General features: G+C 48.6%; 1 protein-coding gene across 2 annotated transcripts in view; it reads right to left on the minus strand.

Moving 5' to 3' along the window:
* Positions 1-7,351, minus strand: part of ALPK3 (alpha kinase 3) — a 53,380-nt gene extending 46,029 nt beyond the window's left edge. Inside the window, exons 1-2 of one of the 2 annotated variants that reach the window (XM_043489613.1) lie at positions 7,020-7,351; positions 2,083-2,121 (exon numbers count right to left, since the gene is read on the minus strand). In XM_043489613.1, the coding sequence (XP_043345548.1) occupies positions 2,083-2,121; positions 7,020-7,297 (317 nt within the window). In that variant the 5' untranslated portion in view covers positions 7,298-7,351. The remainder of the gene's footprint in view (positions 1-2,082; positions 2,122-7,019) is intronic. The other variant, XM_043489612.1, reaches the window with a different exon arrangement.
* Between the last annotated feature and the right edge of the window lie 8,654 nt (positions 7,352-16,005).

The following is a 16,005-nucleotide window of genomic DNA, read 5'->3' on the forward strand; positions in this document are numbered from 1 at the left end:
GATGCCTGGGCCTCTGGGGAGCTGACAGGAGTCCTCCCCCAGAAAGACTACCCAGAAAGAGGATCCCAACTAGGGACTATGGTGAAGGCTGCCATAACACTCCCTGCCACACTCCCATCTGGAACCTAAGTAACTTATTAGACCGTTTTAAGAACTGTCTTCTTGTAGCTTACTATTGGAAGAAACTACTGTCCTTTCCTTTCTCTTTTAAGCCACTCGAAAATAGAGGGTCCTTCAGGATCTAGACCGTCAACTCTCTAGACACGTGGGAGTTACATCTGAAAACATTTCTCACTGCTCTCATACTACCAGCAATTTCTGACTTTGGGGGATATCAACTCCCAACCAGCAGTCTCTAGAGGAAACTGCCCTGCCAAAAGTCATTGGACTTCTATGATTTTGCAACTAATTCAAAACATCCCTAATTATGTCCTCCCTACCTAATTTGAATCCTAACCTACTCATGAATATGAACCTGGCTCTCATACTCAGCCTAGGCTCTTAGGTATGAAGCTGCTTGGACAAGTCTAAGAAAATAAGCAACTGGGTGAGTGAGGAAAACAGGGAAATCAGGCTTCAAGAAAATTTGCTCATGCTAGATATTTAACAACAAGGTAGTTATTTCATTATTTTTGTTTTATAAGAAAGAATGCTTATCTTTTCAAAGTTCCAGACTAGGTTCTAACTGTATTATAACTTTCTTATAATGGAAAATCCTAAGTAACTGCTGAAAAGTATGCTAGGAAAACACCCTCTAGGAAAGTGGATCCAGGGTGCATTTGGTGGGGACAGAGTCATTGCATATACTATCATATTCTAATAAATTGTCACCAGCTTTCTCTTCCTATTTTCCAAACCACTCAGACATGAGCGGGGCTCCAAGTCTGCTCCTTCCAGTCTCCTGGGAAGCCAGGAAGTCCACACACCTGGAAATGGTCTAGTCCTACCCTGACACCTCCAAGTCCTTCCAACTCTGTGAATTCATAAGAATATCATAGCCTAATCATGTGTCTCTACAGAACTCCAGAATCATCACTGGTTTTCAACGTCTTCAAAGGAACCTAATCCTGCGCATAGGTTTGGTATTTACCTTACTTTAAATAAACTTCCAAACTCTCTTTTAGCACTTACCACACTCCGCTTTGAATGAGCTGGAAACCCTGTCTTCTGCCCCTTCAGTATCCACCCCTATCACAGGAAACGTACATAGTAGCTACTGACCATCCCTGTAAACATTATTAGCTATTCAGAAACCAGTTAGCTATACAGAAATCTTTCTCTGTGTGAAGAAACTATGGCCAACTTTTCCCTAGATCTACCAGAGTCTGGGAGGAGGCCCAAGCGTGGGAAGTAGCCAGGAAACGTTCCCATTTTGATCACAATTGTCAGTTCAGCCAGGAGTGGAGAGCTGTCTCCAGTTAAGGAGGTAAGAGGACAGTCGTTCAACAGGCAAACTCTGACTGCGGGCCTGCTGGGGCCCTGCTCTGTCTCTGAAGCGGATTCAGAGAACAAGTTAATACAGAAAGACACTCACATGATAGCCCTGACCTCACAGAGCTGACAGTCCGCAGGGTGGAGAGAAGTAAAAGGAGAGGGAAATTCAGAGAAGGAGATAACAGAAGGAGAACTTAAGGGACTGAGGAAAAAGAAAATTTTTTTAAGGAAGTAGCCATGGTTAGAAGACAGACAATAAGGTGTCAAACCTAGATATGTGGTTACAAAATCCATAAAAACCTAGGCTGAGGGGGAAATGGGTCACATAACTGGAGGCTCTCTGCTCTGGTCCCACAGTGCCTATCCCAGGGGCACAGAGATAGAGTTGCAGGCATCTTGGGAACCCCTGCCTATCTCTGGGTCCCGGCACCCCTTTCCAATGGTCCATGCAAGCATCACCTCTGGCCCTCGTGAGATCCATGCTCACTGAGTGCCCGCTCACACCCTCCCCAACCACCCTCTCCACTCCCCTCACCCCATGCAGCTTGGTTATTAGTGCACAAGCAGTCACCCAGAGGCCCCTCAGTGCCCAGACCCAAGAGAAAAAAAAAAAGCAGTCAGAGAAATGTAATGCAATGGTGCGTTTACCTTCCAGAGCTGGGGTGAGACAACCGGTTGCTTGATAAGCTAAGCAAAAACAGCAAACGGAATCATTAGGCCAAAAAAGCAAAGAGAGGAGGAGGTGAAATCAACAACAGTAGGCAAAGTATTAATCGGCCACCATCTGGGGCCCAAGGGCCTTTCTATTAAAAGGGACCAGCTGTCTTACTTGGCCGGCTCCAGTTAGCAAGTGGCCTCACCACCGGACACCCATGTATCTGAAACCAAGAACTTGTTAAGTGTAGCAGGGTCCAGGGAAATGGTTAGGCAGGAGGGAGGCCCCTCAGGGCTGAGCTTTAACAAAGGTGTGCCCTGGGTCCTTGAGTTACTCATAGCTGCCTGGCACATCTCCCCCCTTCTGCAGCACACCAGCTGGCGGGGGTTGGGGGGGGCAACTCCTGCTTCAACCCTTGGCCTTTTTGGGGAGAAGAGCCCCCAGTTCCTGCAAATCCCTTCAGAGGCTGGGAAGGAGACAGGTGGCTTGGAAAACACCCATTAATATGTTTAAGTATGGTTAAAGAGGCCACGCAAGGCAAACCAGCTGGGAGAGTCAAGAAGAGAAGGAAAACAAAGCGGTTAATTCAGCAGGAGCCAGGAGGCACCCAGTTGGGTCAGACCAGCACAAGGCCCACGACGCTGATCACCCCTCCTGCCCCAGGACAGCTGAGAGCTGAAACCAGCTGGGGGCTGGGTAGGCCACTGCAGGGTGAGGATCACAGAGCTGCCCCTCAGTGGAGATCCAGTGGGTAGGAGCCAACTTTCACCTCTGCCTCCACTCCTTCCAACACAAGTATCTCCAGAGGGGTCCAGGGATAGAGTTCTCTGGGAGATCTCAGGCCCCCGCCCCTCCCAACTACACTCACTCCCTTCAGCTGTCCCCACCGTGAGAACAGCTCTCCTTTCATTATCAACAGCCCAATCTGCTCAATGGAACTCTCAGTCTGCATCTCTAACCACTGACAACCTGTATCTGTATAACAACAACAAAAAAAATTCATCTTCTGCCCCCAAATATGGCTTCCACTTCTGTGTGCCTGGATTTATGGATACCACTAGGGAAGTACATGCTTCAGACCCAAAGAGCCCTACCCCCAGAGAAGCTGCTGCTCCACAATGCAGCTGCCTTTGTTCAGAACTTTAAAAATCTTCCAGAGGCCGTGAGGGCAGACCTCCCACAGTTTCAAGGCACTGGCCAACTCCATCCTTTCCTTATCATGGACTTCCTTTGCCTTTCTCCTTAGAATGGAGCGATTTCTCCTTTGCTGGGTCTGGATTCTTCCCTGGGAAGGGGACAGGGAGAATCAGCTCTCTAATTCACATGCAATGACAGCTTCCACCTGCAAGTGGGCAGGGAACTCAGCTGTGACAGTGACCCCTCCCTGGTTCTCTCCAGGGCTAGAGTTCCCCAGCCTCATCCTGCTTTCTCCGGGCCTCACCCTTAGTTAATTAGCCATGTCAGGAGGAGTCCCAGGCAGTGAAGGCACCTTCTCTTCAAAAGGTGCCTGTGACCTGCTGGCTGGGCCAGAGGTTGGCTCAGGGCTCTCACCCAGGAACTCCCCAATTACTGACTGTGAGGGGGTCTGAATCAGAGGCATCAAATGTTGGGATGTTGTTGTTTAGTTGCTCAGTTGTGTCCGACTTTTGCAACCTCATCGACTGTAGCCTACCAGGTACTTTTATCCATAGGATTTCCCAGGCAACAATACTGGAGTGGGTTGCCATTTCCTACTCCAGGGGATCTTCCCAATCCAGGGATGGAATCTGCATCTCCTGCATCTCTTGCATTGGCAGGTGGATTCTTTACCACTGAGCCACTAGGGAAGCTCAGTGATGGGATAAATAGGCCTAAAAACATTCTTAGTGATACTTTCATTTTATAGAATAGAAATTCAGGGCCCACAAAGGAAAAGTCTCTTCATAAAGGAGAAAAGTAGGCCTGGGAGGTAGCCAGGGCGGGGGATGGGGGTGGCAGGAGGGTGGGGGAACCAGGACTGTCACTGGAAGCTGAGGCCCCCCATTCTTCCTGGCTTTCATATATTCTGGGACACAAAAGGCCTTCAGAAAGTCCTGGCCTGATGCCTCAGTTTTCCTGAAAGCCCTAGACAATCTGCTTTATCCAAGCTGAACAGAAGGGATGCCACAAAACTACAGCAAATATCACCTGCTCTACTGCTCCTCTGGGCCCGCTTGGGCCAGGGCATCCAAGAAATGAGGAGACAGAGATTTCTGGAACGTCTCAATGTCCCTCAAAATCCAGTTATAACTGCAACACCTGACTGTGGTTCCTTAACCTTCTCTAGCTCATCCAGGCTCCATTTTCCCATAAAAGTGAGGTTGGATCTATAGGAAGTTGGGGCAACAGTTTGTGGGGGTTACTTGCATGTTGGACCTCTCACTCCTGAGCTAACTATGGATAGGAAATCCTCCCAGGGTTGGAGAAAGGAAAGGAATGTACAGGAAGACAAGTTCTAGACTTGGGCCATAGCTTCTGGTACCTGGCTCCCAGCGCAGCTGTCCATCAGCTCACAGGGGCAGCCCACCGTCCCAAGGCTCACAGAATGATGACTCACAAGCTCCATGATAAATATGTATGGAAGTAGACCCAGGAAAGGTTGAAGTCAGGAGTGCATGGGCCAGAATTTGCCTCTCACTCAGAATTCTGGGAGAGTCAGGGCTCAGCAGCCAGGGTTAGCTGACGAAGCCCTCAAGGGACCCTCTTTCTTCATCTCTTGGCCCCTCTTCCCATCCCCACAGGCATTCAGGTTGCTCTGAGACAGAAGGCTGTACGGTTACCTGCTCTAACACAAGAGTCAGGTCTTGACAGGGAACTATGAACTGGCCCCTGCCCCACCTCAAGTCCCCAACAGCCCCATTCACTGTCATAGTCTCCCCTCCTTGGCCAGAGGCTTTTCCAGAGGTGAGAGAAACCTGGCCTTCCTGGTGCCTCAGGACCTGGCTGGTCTGTGGCCACCTGGAAGGGGCAAGCCCACAGGCCACAGTCTTGGGCTAGAAAACCCTCTCTCCCAATGTTCCAGCCCTGCCTCTCCAAGCACTTGATGAAAAGAATCTCCATTTAAGACCATTCTCACTTAGGCCTAAAGGGACCTAAACCAGACACTTCTAACCCACCTGCAGTTCTCAGGCTGACACACTGCTCAACAGATGTGCAATTGTATCTACCATACAACTGCTCACCCTTTTTCCTAACAGCCCCGTTCCCCTGACCTCCCAGTTATGTCTGGTTTGCAAGCCACCTCAACGTTGTCTCTGAGAAGGACCCTGCATCCCTCTTCTGCTGTACCACTGGTACTGACAAAGGCCAGACACAGGAGGAGGAGGCAAAGCCCAGACACAATCTCGGTTACAAGTGTGAGACAATTGTTGAGGCTCCCACAGGGCAGTCAGCTTCACCACAGACTGGATAAATACACACATTTCATTCCAGTTTTTCCACAGATCCAGTGGTTAGAGGAAGGGGCATGCTTTCTTGGCAGCCAGGGGCCTTGGCGAGTCGGACTCAGTCACTAACATCAGCCCTCCGCCCTGCCCCAGACATGTGACACCATTTGACGAGTTTTATGCAGAAACCGGTTCTGGTTACATTTGAACTTTTCCAACTCCAAGGTCAACAGAACTCAGCCAATCCACGAGGAAGTGCTTGGGACTTTTCCTGAATGTCCTTGATGTCTGTTTTTGTGCCATTTTAAGAATGGAGAACAAGAGGTCCCCAGGCAGCTTCTCAGAGGAGGGGCTGTTTTCCGTATATAACCTATGATTAGCCAAGTTCTGGGGCAGTGACACAACCACTCACCCACTAGCCATCCATCACAATTCCCTTTGGAACAGACTCCAGAGTTGGAGGGAAACTAAGCTGCCCAGAGGAGACAGGAAGTGTCCATCTTCATGGTAATGCATGTATCTCTGTGTGTCTGTGTTCCTCTGAGGGCCAAGAGACTAGCTCAGTCGTGTCCGACTCTTTGCAACCCTATGTAGCCCGCCAGGCTCCTCTTTCCACGGGATTTTCCAGGCAAGAATCTTGGAGTAGGTTGCCGTTTCCTACTCCAGATCTTCCCAACCCAGGGATAGAACCCCTGTCTCCAGCATTGCAGGCAGATACTTTACTGTCTGAGCCACCAGGGAAGCCCTTTAGGGCCAAAATGCCAATCTATTGTCTTATGAGTCTTTCCACCTGTGGGTAGCCTAGCTCCTAAAACAAAGCAACCATACCTCTTCAACCCTTGGAAGAGGGTAATTCCGGCTCCTTCCCTTGGCATTCTGAGGATGGCACCCATCCCCCCAAACCTGGCAGGGCGACCTGCGGCCACACAGCCTGGAGCTCTGAATCCTCAGGCAGACTGACCAGCATTTCAGGCCACCCCTTCACTTCACCAGCCCCCACCAAGATCCCAGGAAAGACCAGGGTCCAGAGGAAGCAGCTTCTTTGCAGTTTATTTCTTCCCAGTGACTCCTGAACTAAACAGCCCCTCTCAGGGCAGTGCCTCTGGCATACCCCCCCTCCCCCCCGCCCACCCCGAGAATGTTCTCCCCCTCCCCCCAGCCAGCAGGAATGTCAGCCCGACTGGCTTTCCTTATCTCGGGCTGTGGAATCCGAGGCCAGGGAGTAGCTGAGCGTGGGGCGAGGGTACGGAGGGGCGGGAGTGACGTGGGGAGATAAGGAGCCACTCGGGACCCTGGAAATCACCCCAAAGTAGGCCTTCCTCGTCCCCAGGGCCTCGCATGGCCTGAGGCCTGAGGCTCACGGAGCTGGCAGAGGCCAGGGGGACCCTGAACGGCCTTCGGGGCCGGTCCGGCGGCACCATGTCCTCCACAGGCCGGGCGGGGCCCCTCCTGAGGCCTCGCTCGAGGCCTCCGCTCGCCTGCCAGCCCGACGGGCCGCCGGCCCGGCCCCCCAGGGCGCGACTCACCTGGTCTCGGGCCGCACGCTGAGCAGGTAGCTGCGGCTGGCAGGGCTGGGGATCCACACGGGTCCGTCGTCCTCGCCGTCGCCCCCCGCCTCAGACCGTCCGCCCGAGCCCCAACCGCGGCCGGGGGCCCTCCGCGACCCCATGCTGCTGCCGGCCCTGCCTGCCTTCGGCCCCTGCCCGCGCTCCTGGCCCCTGCCCGTCAGGACCGCGCCGCCGGCCGCCTCTCTCGCCCGCGGCTGACGCGCGCCCCTATTTATAGCCCCGGGCCCGGCCGTCATCACCTGCTGCTGTCCCTCCCCCGGCCCGGGCCGGCCACCGCGGCCTCCGAGGCGCCGGACGGCGCCGGGTCGCGAGGGGCCCCGCCAGGCCCTGCCTGAGGGGCCCACTCGGGGGCGTCGGCTCCTTCCTTTAGCCGACCGCCCGACGTGTGTGTAGCGCCCTCTTGGCGCCCGCAGCCACCCCGGGCGTCGGGGTCAGGGGTCAGAGCGGCCTCAGGGAGCAAGAGCGGAAAGGGGGCGGGGCGCAGTTCTAGAAGGGGACGGAGCGTGTGCCCCTCACCTTCCTCACCGGGTCTCTGGGACCCAGGCTTCCCGCCAGCCTTCCTTCCCCACTCGCCCCCGTTTTGCAGGTGTGGGCTCTGCGGCCTTTGCTAGTGGAAGGTGCGGGAGGACCAGAGGAGCTGCGTCGGGTGCAGGGGGCAAAACCCTGAAAGACCAAAGATGGCCGGGGTGGGGGCTGGAAGTGGCAGTGAGGGGGAGGGGAGGGAGGCTCGGAACCTGGACTGAATCCAGCGGGAGCCCAGGGAGGCCAGGACCCGTCCCTCTTCCTGGCTGCAGCCCTGACTGACCCTGGCCTTCCAGCGGCTGTTGGCCCAACACTTAGACCCACACCCACATACCTACATAAGTAACCTCAGTTCCGAGGAGGCCAGAACTCCTCAGAATGTTCCTCTCCATTATCTAGTGTAGATTAGGGGTTCGGTAAACATCTCTAGAATTATTGAACCTCCTTCTTCACCCTGTTCAACCTCCATTTCCCAGCACCCCAGGGGGAAGTGGGCTGAGTCCTAATGCCCAGAAAAACAATATAATCATTCGACAATTTCTTAGGTCAAAATCCTAAGTACTGTCTAATTCTGGTTGTAAAAGTGGAAGTGACCACAGTCTGTGTGTTAAGTCACTGAGTCCTGGCTGACTCTGTGACCCGTCCTGGGCTACTGAACTGTAGCCCATCAGGCTCCTGGGTCCAAGGGATTCTCCAGGCAAGAATACTGACAAGGAGATTACCCCTCCCTAAAGGGCTCTTCCCACCCCAGGGATCAGACCTGGGTCTCCTGCATTGCAGGCAAATTCTTTACCATCTGAACCACCAGGAAGCCCTGTTTACCCATCCTTTCTTCTCCTACCCCGTTGAAAGCATCCAGAAAGTACCTGAGCTGGATGGTTATAGCCATTAGAAAACTGGAACAAAGGAGTAGAAACCCTCTGTTCTGTAAACTGCACTCACATCCTTACTCCTTTTGGAAATGGCTCTTCTTTCACTGTGTGCTTCCAATGGCGACTGTCTTGATCCTACACGCTCCCTCCCCAACTCCCTGAAAACTCCCTCTGACTCAAGCCAGTCTATTCATGGTACCCAGGGGCCCTGATGCTGGGAAAGATTGAAGGCAAGAGGAGAAGGGGGTGACGGAGGATGAGATGGTTGCATGGCATCCCTGACTCAGTGAATGTGAATCTGAGCAAACTCTAGGAGTGAAGGACAGGGAAGTCAAGCATGCTGACATGACTTAGGACTGAACAACAATGGGTGTAGAGCCTGAGCACACACATATCTCCTTGACCACAGAAGTAAGCATCAGACCCAAGCTGTGCCAACCAAGGTTCTTTACCAAAATGTTTTCAACTGGAATTGGGAAAGAAAACCTGGACCTCCATGGTGGTTAGCTGAAAGCTGCAAGGTCCCAGCTTTTAGTAGCGATGTTTCTTGCTCTGTTGAGAAGCCAGTCTGCAGTGAGGAAGAAGGAAGCTGACACAGAGAGGCAAAGGCAGAGGGCAGAGTCCTGCTGCATTCCAGGTGCCTTGTTGCAAGTGTTCCTGAGTCGCAGCTTTATCCGTGGCCTTCCTGCAGGTTGGCAGTTCAGCCATTTCCTGGAAACTGTATCCAAAAATTCTCTCACTTTGCTCAAGCTGATTCAAGTTAGGCTTCTATTAGTGGAGTCTAAGAGTCTTAGCCAATACTGAAGACTTTCCATTTAATGAGCCTGAACTTGCCAAATTTGCCCACACACACCCATGCAACCGTGTTTCTGGTTTCCTGGAGGTAGGCATATTAAAATCTCTTCAGTTGTCTACAGGACAGTCCTTCACATATTTGAAAGTCTGCTTGGAATTTTGGTTCATTTGTTTAAGTTTAGAGTACCAGTGGGGCTTCCCAGATGGCACTAGTGATAAAGAACCTGTCTGCCAATGCAGGAGACTCAAGAGACTTGAGTTCAATCCCTTGGTTGGAAAGATCCCCTGGAGAAGCACATGACAACCCACTCAAGTATTCTTGCCTGGAGAACCCTACGGATAGAGGAGCCTGGCGGGCTACAGTCTGTGGGGTCACAAAGAGTCAGGCACAACTGAAATGACTAAGCATGCACCCATGTATCAGGCTGGAGCACATATGCTAGAGGCAAGGGTCACAGGATCTGTACCTTCAAGAATCTTATGGTCTAACAGGGGGAGAGGAATAGAAGCAAAATACACTGCAAGGTGAAATGTACAATTATAAAGCTATATATAGGGAAGCATAAAGTATAGAAGAAAGAGTAGTTGGCTCTGCCTGGGGATTTGGTTAGGGTAGTTTTCAAAGAAGAAAGTAAAGCTGAAGAAGGATTTTGGAAAGGGCATAGGCGCTCACAAATAGACTGTTGTGGGTGGAGGGTAGGGTAGAATATTCCAGATGGAGAGACTAGTATGCACTAAGATAAGGAGGTATGAAACAGCTCAGTATTCACATCACTCAAGTGTAAAGGATTTGGGCAAATAGAGAAGTGGGGACTTCCCTGGTGGTCTAGGGGTTACAGTGGTTACAAATTTATGATTCTAGTACAGGGGTCATGAGTTCAATCCCTGGGCAGGGAAGTTCTGTATGCCGCGTGGCGTGGCCAAAAAATAAATACACATTTTAAAAAACTGAAAAAATAGAGAAGTGATTTAGGCAGGAACCCTCATTGTGAAGGCCTTGCCTAGTCCAGTGAGGAACCTGGACTTATCTTTCAGGCCGTTTCTCTTCCGACAATGGAATATGGTGCCACTAGTTACCCCAGTGAGTCTCCAGTTTATCCATTTCCTTTTGAAAATGTTACACACACACACACACACAGAGGTCAAACCAGAGCAGCCCACAACTGAATTAGCACTTCTCTGGGTCTGGGCGTCACACAATTAGCAACAACTTTTTGGGCAGTCAAATTATTCCAAATTATTTCAAAGCCCGTAAATTTTCAACACAAACCTCTGTTCATCTAAGTCTCTCCCACTCCTACTTTACCTACTTGTAAAGTCTTTTTTTTATCCTAAGTGTGAACTTTCACTTTTTTTTAAAAGTTAAATCTTGTTTTCCTAATCTCGCATTCCCTTTCCTTCTTACCTGAATCTTTTTGAATTCTGCTCTTGTCATCCACTGTATAATCTGTTCTTCTCAGCTTCTTGCTATCTGCCAATTTAATGATGATCAGAGCACAGCTGAGTAAGGAGGGTCAAGGCATTCAAGGATGGAGAGATGGAAAAGGCACACTCTCTTTCCTGGATTTATAGTCTAGCAGGAGAAAGAGGATATATAAATTGGTGTTTAACAAGAACTAGGCCAAAAGTCCAAAGACTTGGGTTATAGTTCTGCCTTTCCACTGAGTGCTGTGTGACCTTGGGCAGGTGGCTCACCATTTCTGAACTTTATCTCTCTCCTTTGTTAAGAGGAGTGAGGTCATGATCCTTTATGATCCTGAAGGTCATAGCTGTTAATCCAATAAGAATTTACTAAGTCACAGCTGACTACAACATGCCAGGCATTATGGCAGGTATTGAGTGTGTTATAGTCTCTATCCTTGAGAACTTCTCAAGCCTGAAAGAAAGACAGAAAATTAAAACAGAATCGCCGTCAATCCTCTGACAGAGGTTTATGCAGAAGAGCACATGCTGTGGCTCTGTGTTTGGAAATAACCATGATACAAGGCAGTCAGTGTTTGCTATTAAATGCGAGCACTGACGAAGCGTGGTAGGAGCTGGTACTGGTGCCAGGATCCACTCGCCCAATTGTTTTGAACTTCCTGGGGCCCCCAAGTAAACTGGGTGCCTGTGGTAGGAAAATCTTGGGCTACTGTTAATTATCATCCTTGTAGTTGTTCAGGCACTAAGTGGTGTCTGACTTTGTGACCCCAAGGACTGCAGCCAGGCTTCCCTGTCCTTCACTGTCTCCCTCAGTTTGCTCAAACTCATGTCCATTGAGTCAGTGATGCCATCCAACCATCTCATTCTCTGTCACCCCCTTCTCCTTCTGCCGTCAATCTTTCCCAGCTTCAGGGTCTCTTCTAATGAGTTGGTTCTTCGCATCAGGTGGCCAAAGTATTGGAGCTTCAGTATGAGTTCTTCCAGTGAATATTCAGGGTTGATTTCCTTTAGGATTGACTGCTTTGGTCTCCTTGCAATCCAAGGGACACCGTAGGTGACCTTATGAAGCATCATTAGCTTCCCAACCTGTTGCAAACTCCCCAGATGTTTTCAAAGCTCCCTAGACCTGTGACCCATCTCAGTGCAAATCATTAGTAGCATTGTAAGTTAATCAAACATATGTCTATCCGAACCCACCCCCAACACCTCCAGTTTCCTATTTTTCCTTCTCTTGATTCCACTCATTTTAAAGTTCTCAGCCCTGAGCAACTAAAGCCCTAGATTTCTGCTGACCCTGCCTTCTTCTGGGAAACTTCTGGCTTCTGCTGCAATCAAGCTGCCCTCCCTGCCAGCCAATCTGTGGTGCTCTGGACTGCTCATCTGACCTCCTTCCAAGAGCTCCCCAGACTCATGCTCAAGACAGCTGAGTCCCTAATCCTGAGGGTAGAGACTCTAGCCCTGCTGCTCTGGGATGAGCTGGCCACTCTGGCACTCCAGGGATGGAGATGTGGCCACAGCTGTGCTGGGGTAAGTGGACACCAATTAAAGGATCACTGGCAACAAGAAGCCACTCCTAATTCTGGTTTGATTGGTAGGGGAATTTGGGATTCAAGTGCAGAGCTGTGTTGGCCAGGTGCCCTCCCCAGTCCACTTATTCTGATTCAACATCCGATTAGAGGGGCCAGGAGTTCCTGCCTCAGATGTAGGTCCTTTCCAGAATAAAGTTACCATTACATGACAGGGTACCTCTGTGGTCAGGGGGCAGCAATTAGTTGGTCAGGCCCAGGACACAAGCTCCACAAGTTTGGAAAGACACCACCCGAGCCCAGGCCTCTTCAGGTCTTCTTGCAGAGTCAACTGGTCCTTTTCCTTCAAGTCTTTTTTTCCTAAGGGATCTTCTGTATCTCAGTCAGCCCTTCTTTTCCACTACAGCTACCTCTTCTTATTCTTTAAAACATGTTAATACCTCCTGGCAACAGCTGCTGCAATTTCTGTTCAACCCAAGGTACGTCATTTACCAACTAAGCCACTGCCTCCATTTTTGAGCTTGCTAGCACCTGCCCCACTTCCTCCTAATCAGCCACTCCTACTCTCTAACCCCACCTCTACCAGCATCACCTGCCCTAAAAGTCAAGTGCTGTTCCAGGTTCTAAACTCTCTGCCTGTTCAAACTCTCCTGCCTGCTCCTTCACAACTTTCTGTGCCTTTCCTCACCATCACCTCCCCATCCCCCTCACCTCATCTTCTTTTTCCCATTTAAAAATCATATTCAAAACCCTCCTCAGACCCAGACCTCCAGGATAGAAATGGGACACCTCCTTCTTAGGTAAAGAGCTTCTTAGGAAGCAGAACTCACCTTCCTCCTCAGATACCAAAAATATGCAGCCCTGTCTATATACACAATAGGTCTTGGGGCAAAATTTCAGGCAACTTGGTCAAAGGACAAGGAAACCTCAGAGGAAGACAGAATTGTATATAGTGTGCCCTAGGCTGTAACTGAAAGGGGAAGTCTAGAAAAAGTGGAGCTTCCCAGTTTAAAATATCAAAAAGCAGCTTAATTACTCACTTGAAACATCAAAGACATAATCAACTTTCTCCATTTTCACAGAAAATAGAGGCAAAGACTATGGGATTAAGTTTTAGAAGTAAAATCTAATAGATTTTAGTCTATATCTGCATGCTCAGTTGCTCCGTCGTGCCCGACTCTCTGTGACCCCATGGATTGCAGCTTGCCAGGCTCCTCTGTCCATGGGATTTCCCAGGCAAGAATTCTGGAATGGGTTGCCATTTCCTCCTCCAGAGGACTTTCCCGACCCAGGGACGGAAGCTGCATCCTTTATGTCTCCTGCATTGGCAGGCAGATCCTTTACGATTGAGCTGTCTAATCTGTATCTATCTATCTATAAATAACACATTCCCATCCATGAAACGAGATGGTGCAACTGGCCCACTGTCACGTGAGCACTCACTATGGTGGAGGCTTTTCCCAGTTAGAACTGACTTAAATGGGTTCATCATATTGTTTTGCTACATTTTCCATACCATCCATTACCTACACACTTGTTGAGTTTTCAGTATTGAAGCACTAAAAACTATTTCAAATTTGCAAAGGGTAGTAAATATTATTTAAAAAAAGAAGAGCATGCTAGTTCATGACACGATGAACTAGCTCAATAATTCATCTGGCCCTAGGTCTCTAAATAATGAATAGCTACCTGGGTAACAGAAGGATTTGAAGATGCTTTGGAATTACCAAGTAAGCAGTTCAGACTTGGAAAGGCTTGACAAAAGCCAAAAGAAACATTTCCTCAAAAAAACTAGAATTCTAACTAAAAAAGCAGAAATCTGATGCAAATTGAAATATAAATAAATGCAAATAAAAGTGATATTGCCTTGTGGGGGTCAGTGGGAGGGGTCTTTCATTTTTTTATATATCTAGGCCAAAAGTCAATAAATAAATAAAACAATTAAACAAAACAAGAAATTCAACAAGAGGTCTTGCCTTTAGTTAAGTTCCCTCTATAGAAATACATACAGGATCAAGAAGATAAAATCTTCTTGGGCTTCTTAGGGACTTCCCTGGTGGTTTAAATGGTAAAGAACTCACCCGCCAATGCAGGAGACATAGAAGATGCAGGTTCAATTCCTGGGTCAGGAAGATTCCCTGGAGTGAGAAATGGCAACCCACTCCAGTATTCTTGCTTGGACAGAGGAGAGCGGGCTACAGTCCATGGGGTCACAAAGTCAGACACAGCTGAGCAACGAAGCACAGCACATACAGGACCAAGGAGATAAAATCTAACCAGGTTCAATTCTAGATCCCCAGGAATTTAAAACTCCCCATCTCCCAATTTGACAGATGTCTGAACTGAGGGCAAGAAAAGAGAGATCAAATAAGCTATAGCATTCAGATTGGAACCTAGGGCTCCTGACTTTTAGTTACTGGATTTCTTCATTCTATCACATTGTCAGTGAGTTTATTCTCAAGGCTATGTAGAAACATGGAAAATGTCCAGACATAACATTAAGTATAAAAAAGTAGGGTACAAAATCAGAGGCAGTGCAGCGTTAGTCACACCTAGTGAATCTCAGCTCTGCCCCTTACTAATTCCATGACCTCAGGGTCAACCACTCCCATCCAAAAGAAATAACAGTATTTATCTCATAAGACTGTTAAATAGGCTAAATAGGAGAATGAATGTGAGAGTGATGTCTGTCATGTAGTTTGATGTTAACCACTGTTATTACATAATTATTATCATAAACTCAGCTATGAAATGCACAAGGATTGGAAAATGATATGCAAAAAAGAAAACAACTGCAAAGACAGATTATAAATATGCATGGTTTTTATTTTATCTAGTAATGCTATATCATTTCCCAATAAGAAAAAGCCTTTTTTTATTTTATTTTGGCCACGCCGCTGGATTTGTAGGGGCTTAGTTCCCCAACCAGGGACTGGACCCATGCCCCCTGCAGTGGAAGCACAGAGCCCTAACCACTGGACCACTAGGGAAGTCCCCTGAGAAAAAGGCATTTGAAATAGAAATCTCAAAAAAAAAAACCTACAATGGGACTTGAGTCTTAGTCTGCTCTTCCCTTCAGAGGGACCAAAGGCTCCCAGTCTGTAAGACTGCTGTGGCAGTTGTTGGTGGAAAAGGTCAGGCTTTGGACCGGATCCCCTGGAAAAGACAGGGAGAAATTTCCAGAATCTAGAAGATTCTGTCTCATATCAGGCCCTGAGAGAACTGTGTATTGACAGCTATCAAATGAATCAGATTCTTCCACATAGGCATGCATTAATTCACTCAAACCCTCTTTAAACCACTACTGTATACAAGGAACTGTGAATTAGACTGTCCCCACTGGATGAATCTGGAACAATTTCCACGATATAAATGAAAAAAAAAAGCAAGCTTCAGAACACTTGTGTAGAGAATGCTATCATTTGTATTAAAAAATAGATATATAAATACACATATTTTAAAAGCTTGTAAATGCATAGAATTACTTGGAAAGATACATAAGATATAGAAACAGTGATTAATTCTGGAGAGCGGGCTGTGGAACCAAAGGCTGACCTCCAATGAGCAGCTTACTTTTCATTGTATTCTCTTCTGTGTTGTTTGGATGTCTTACCATGTATGTATGTTAATTTTCTTCAAAAAATGAAAAAGAAAAAAATTAAAAGCAAGTAAAAGGAAGTGTACCCAGAGCTGAATATACAGTGATGACCAGGGTAGGCAGGGGTAGGGTGGGGTGTTCAGCCTCACAGAAGGCAAAGTGGGTTGAACTTGCTGAACCACAGCTGTTTTCAAAAGCCAGACTGTTTA

This window comes from Cervus canadensis, chromosome 17 (assembly GCF_019320065.1).
Source record: "Cervus canadensis isolate Bull #8, Minnesota chromosome 17, ASM1932006v1, whole genome shotgun sequence".
Lineage (NCBI taxonomy): Eukaryota > Metazoa > Chordata > Mammalia > Artiodactyla > Cervidae > Cervus > Cervus canadensis.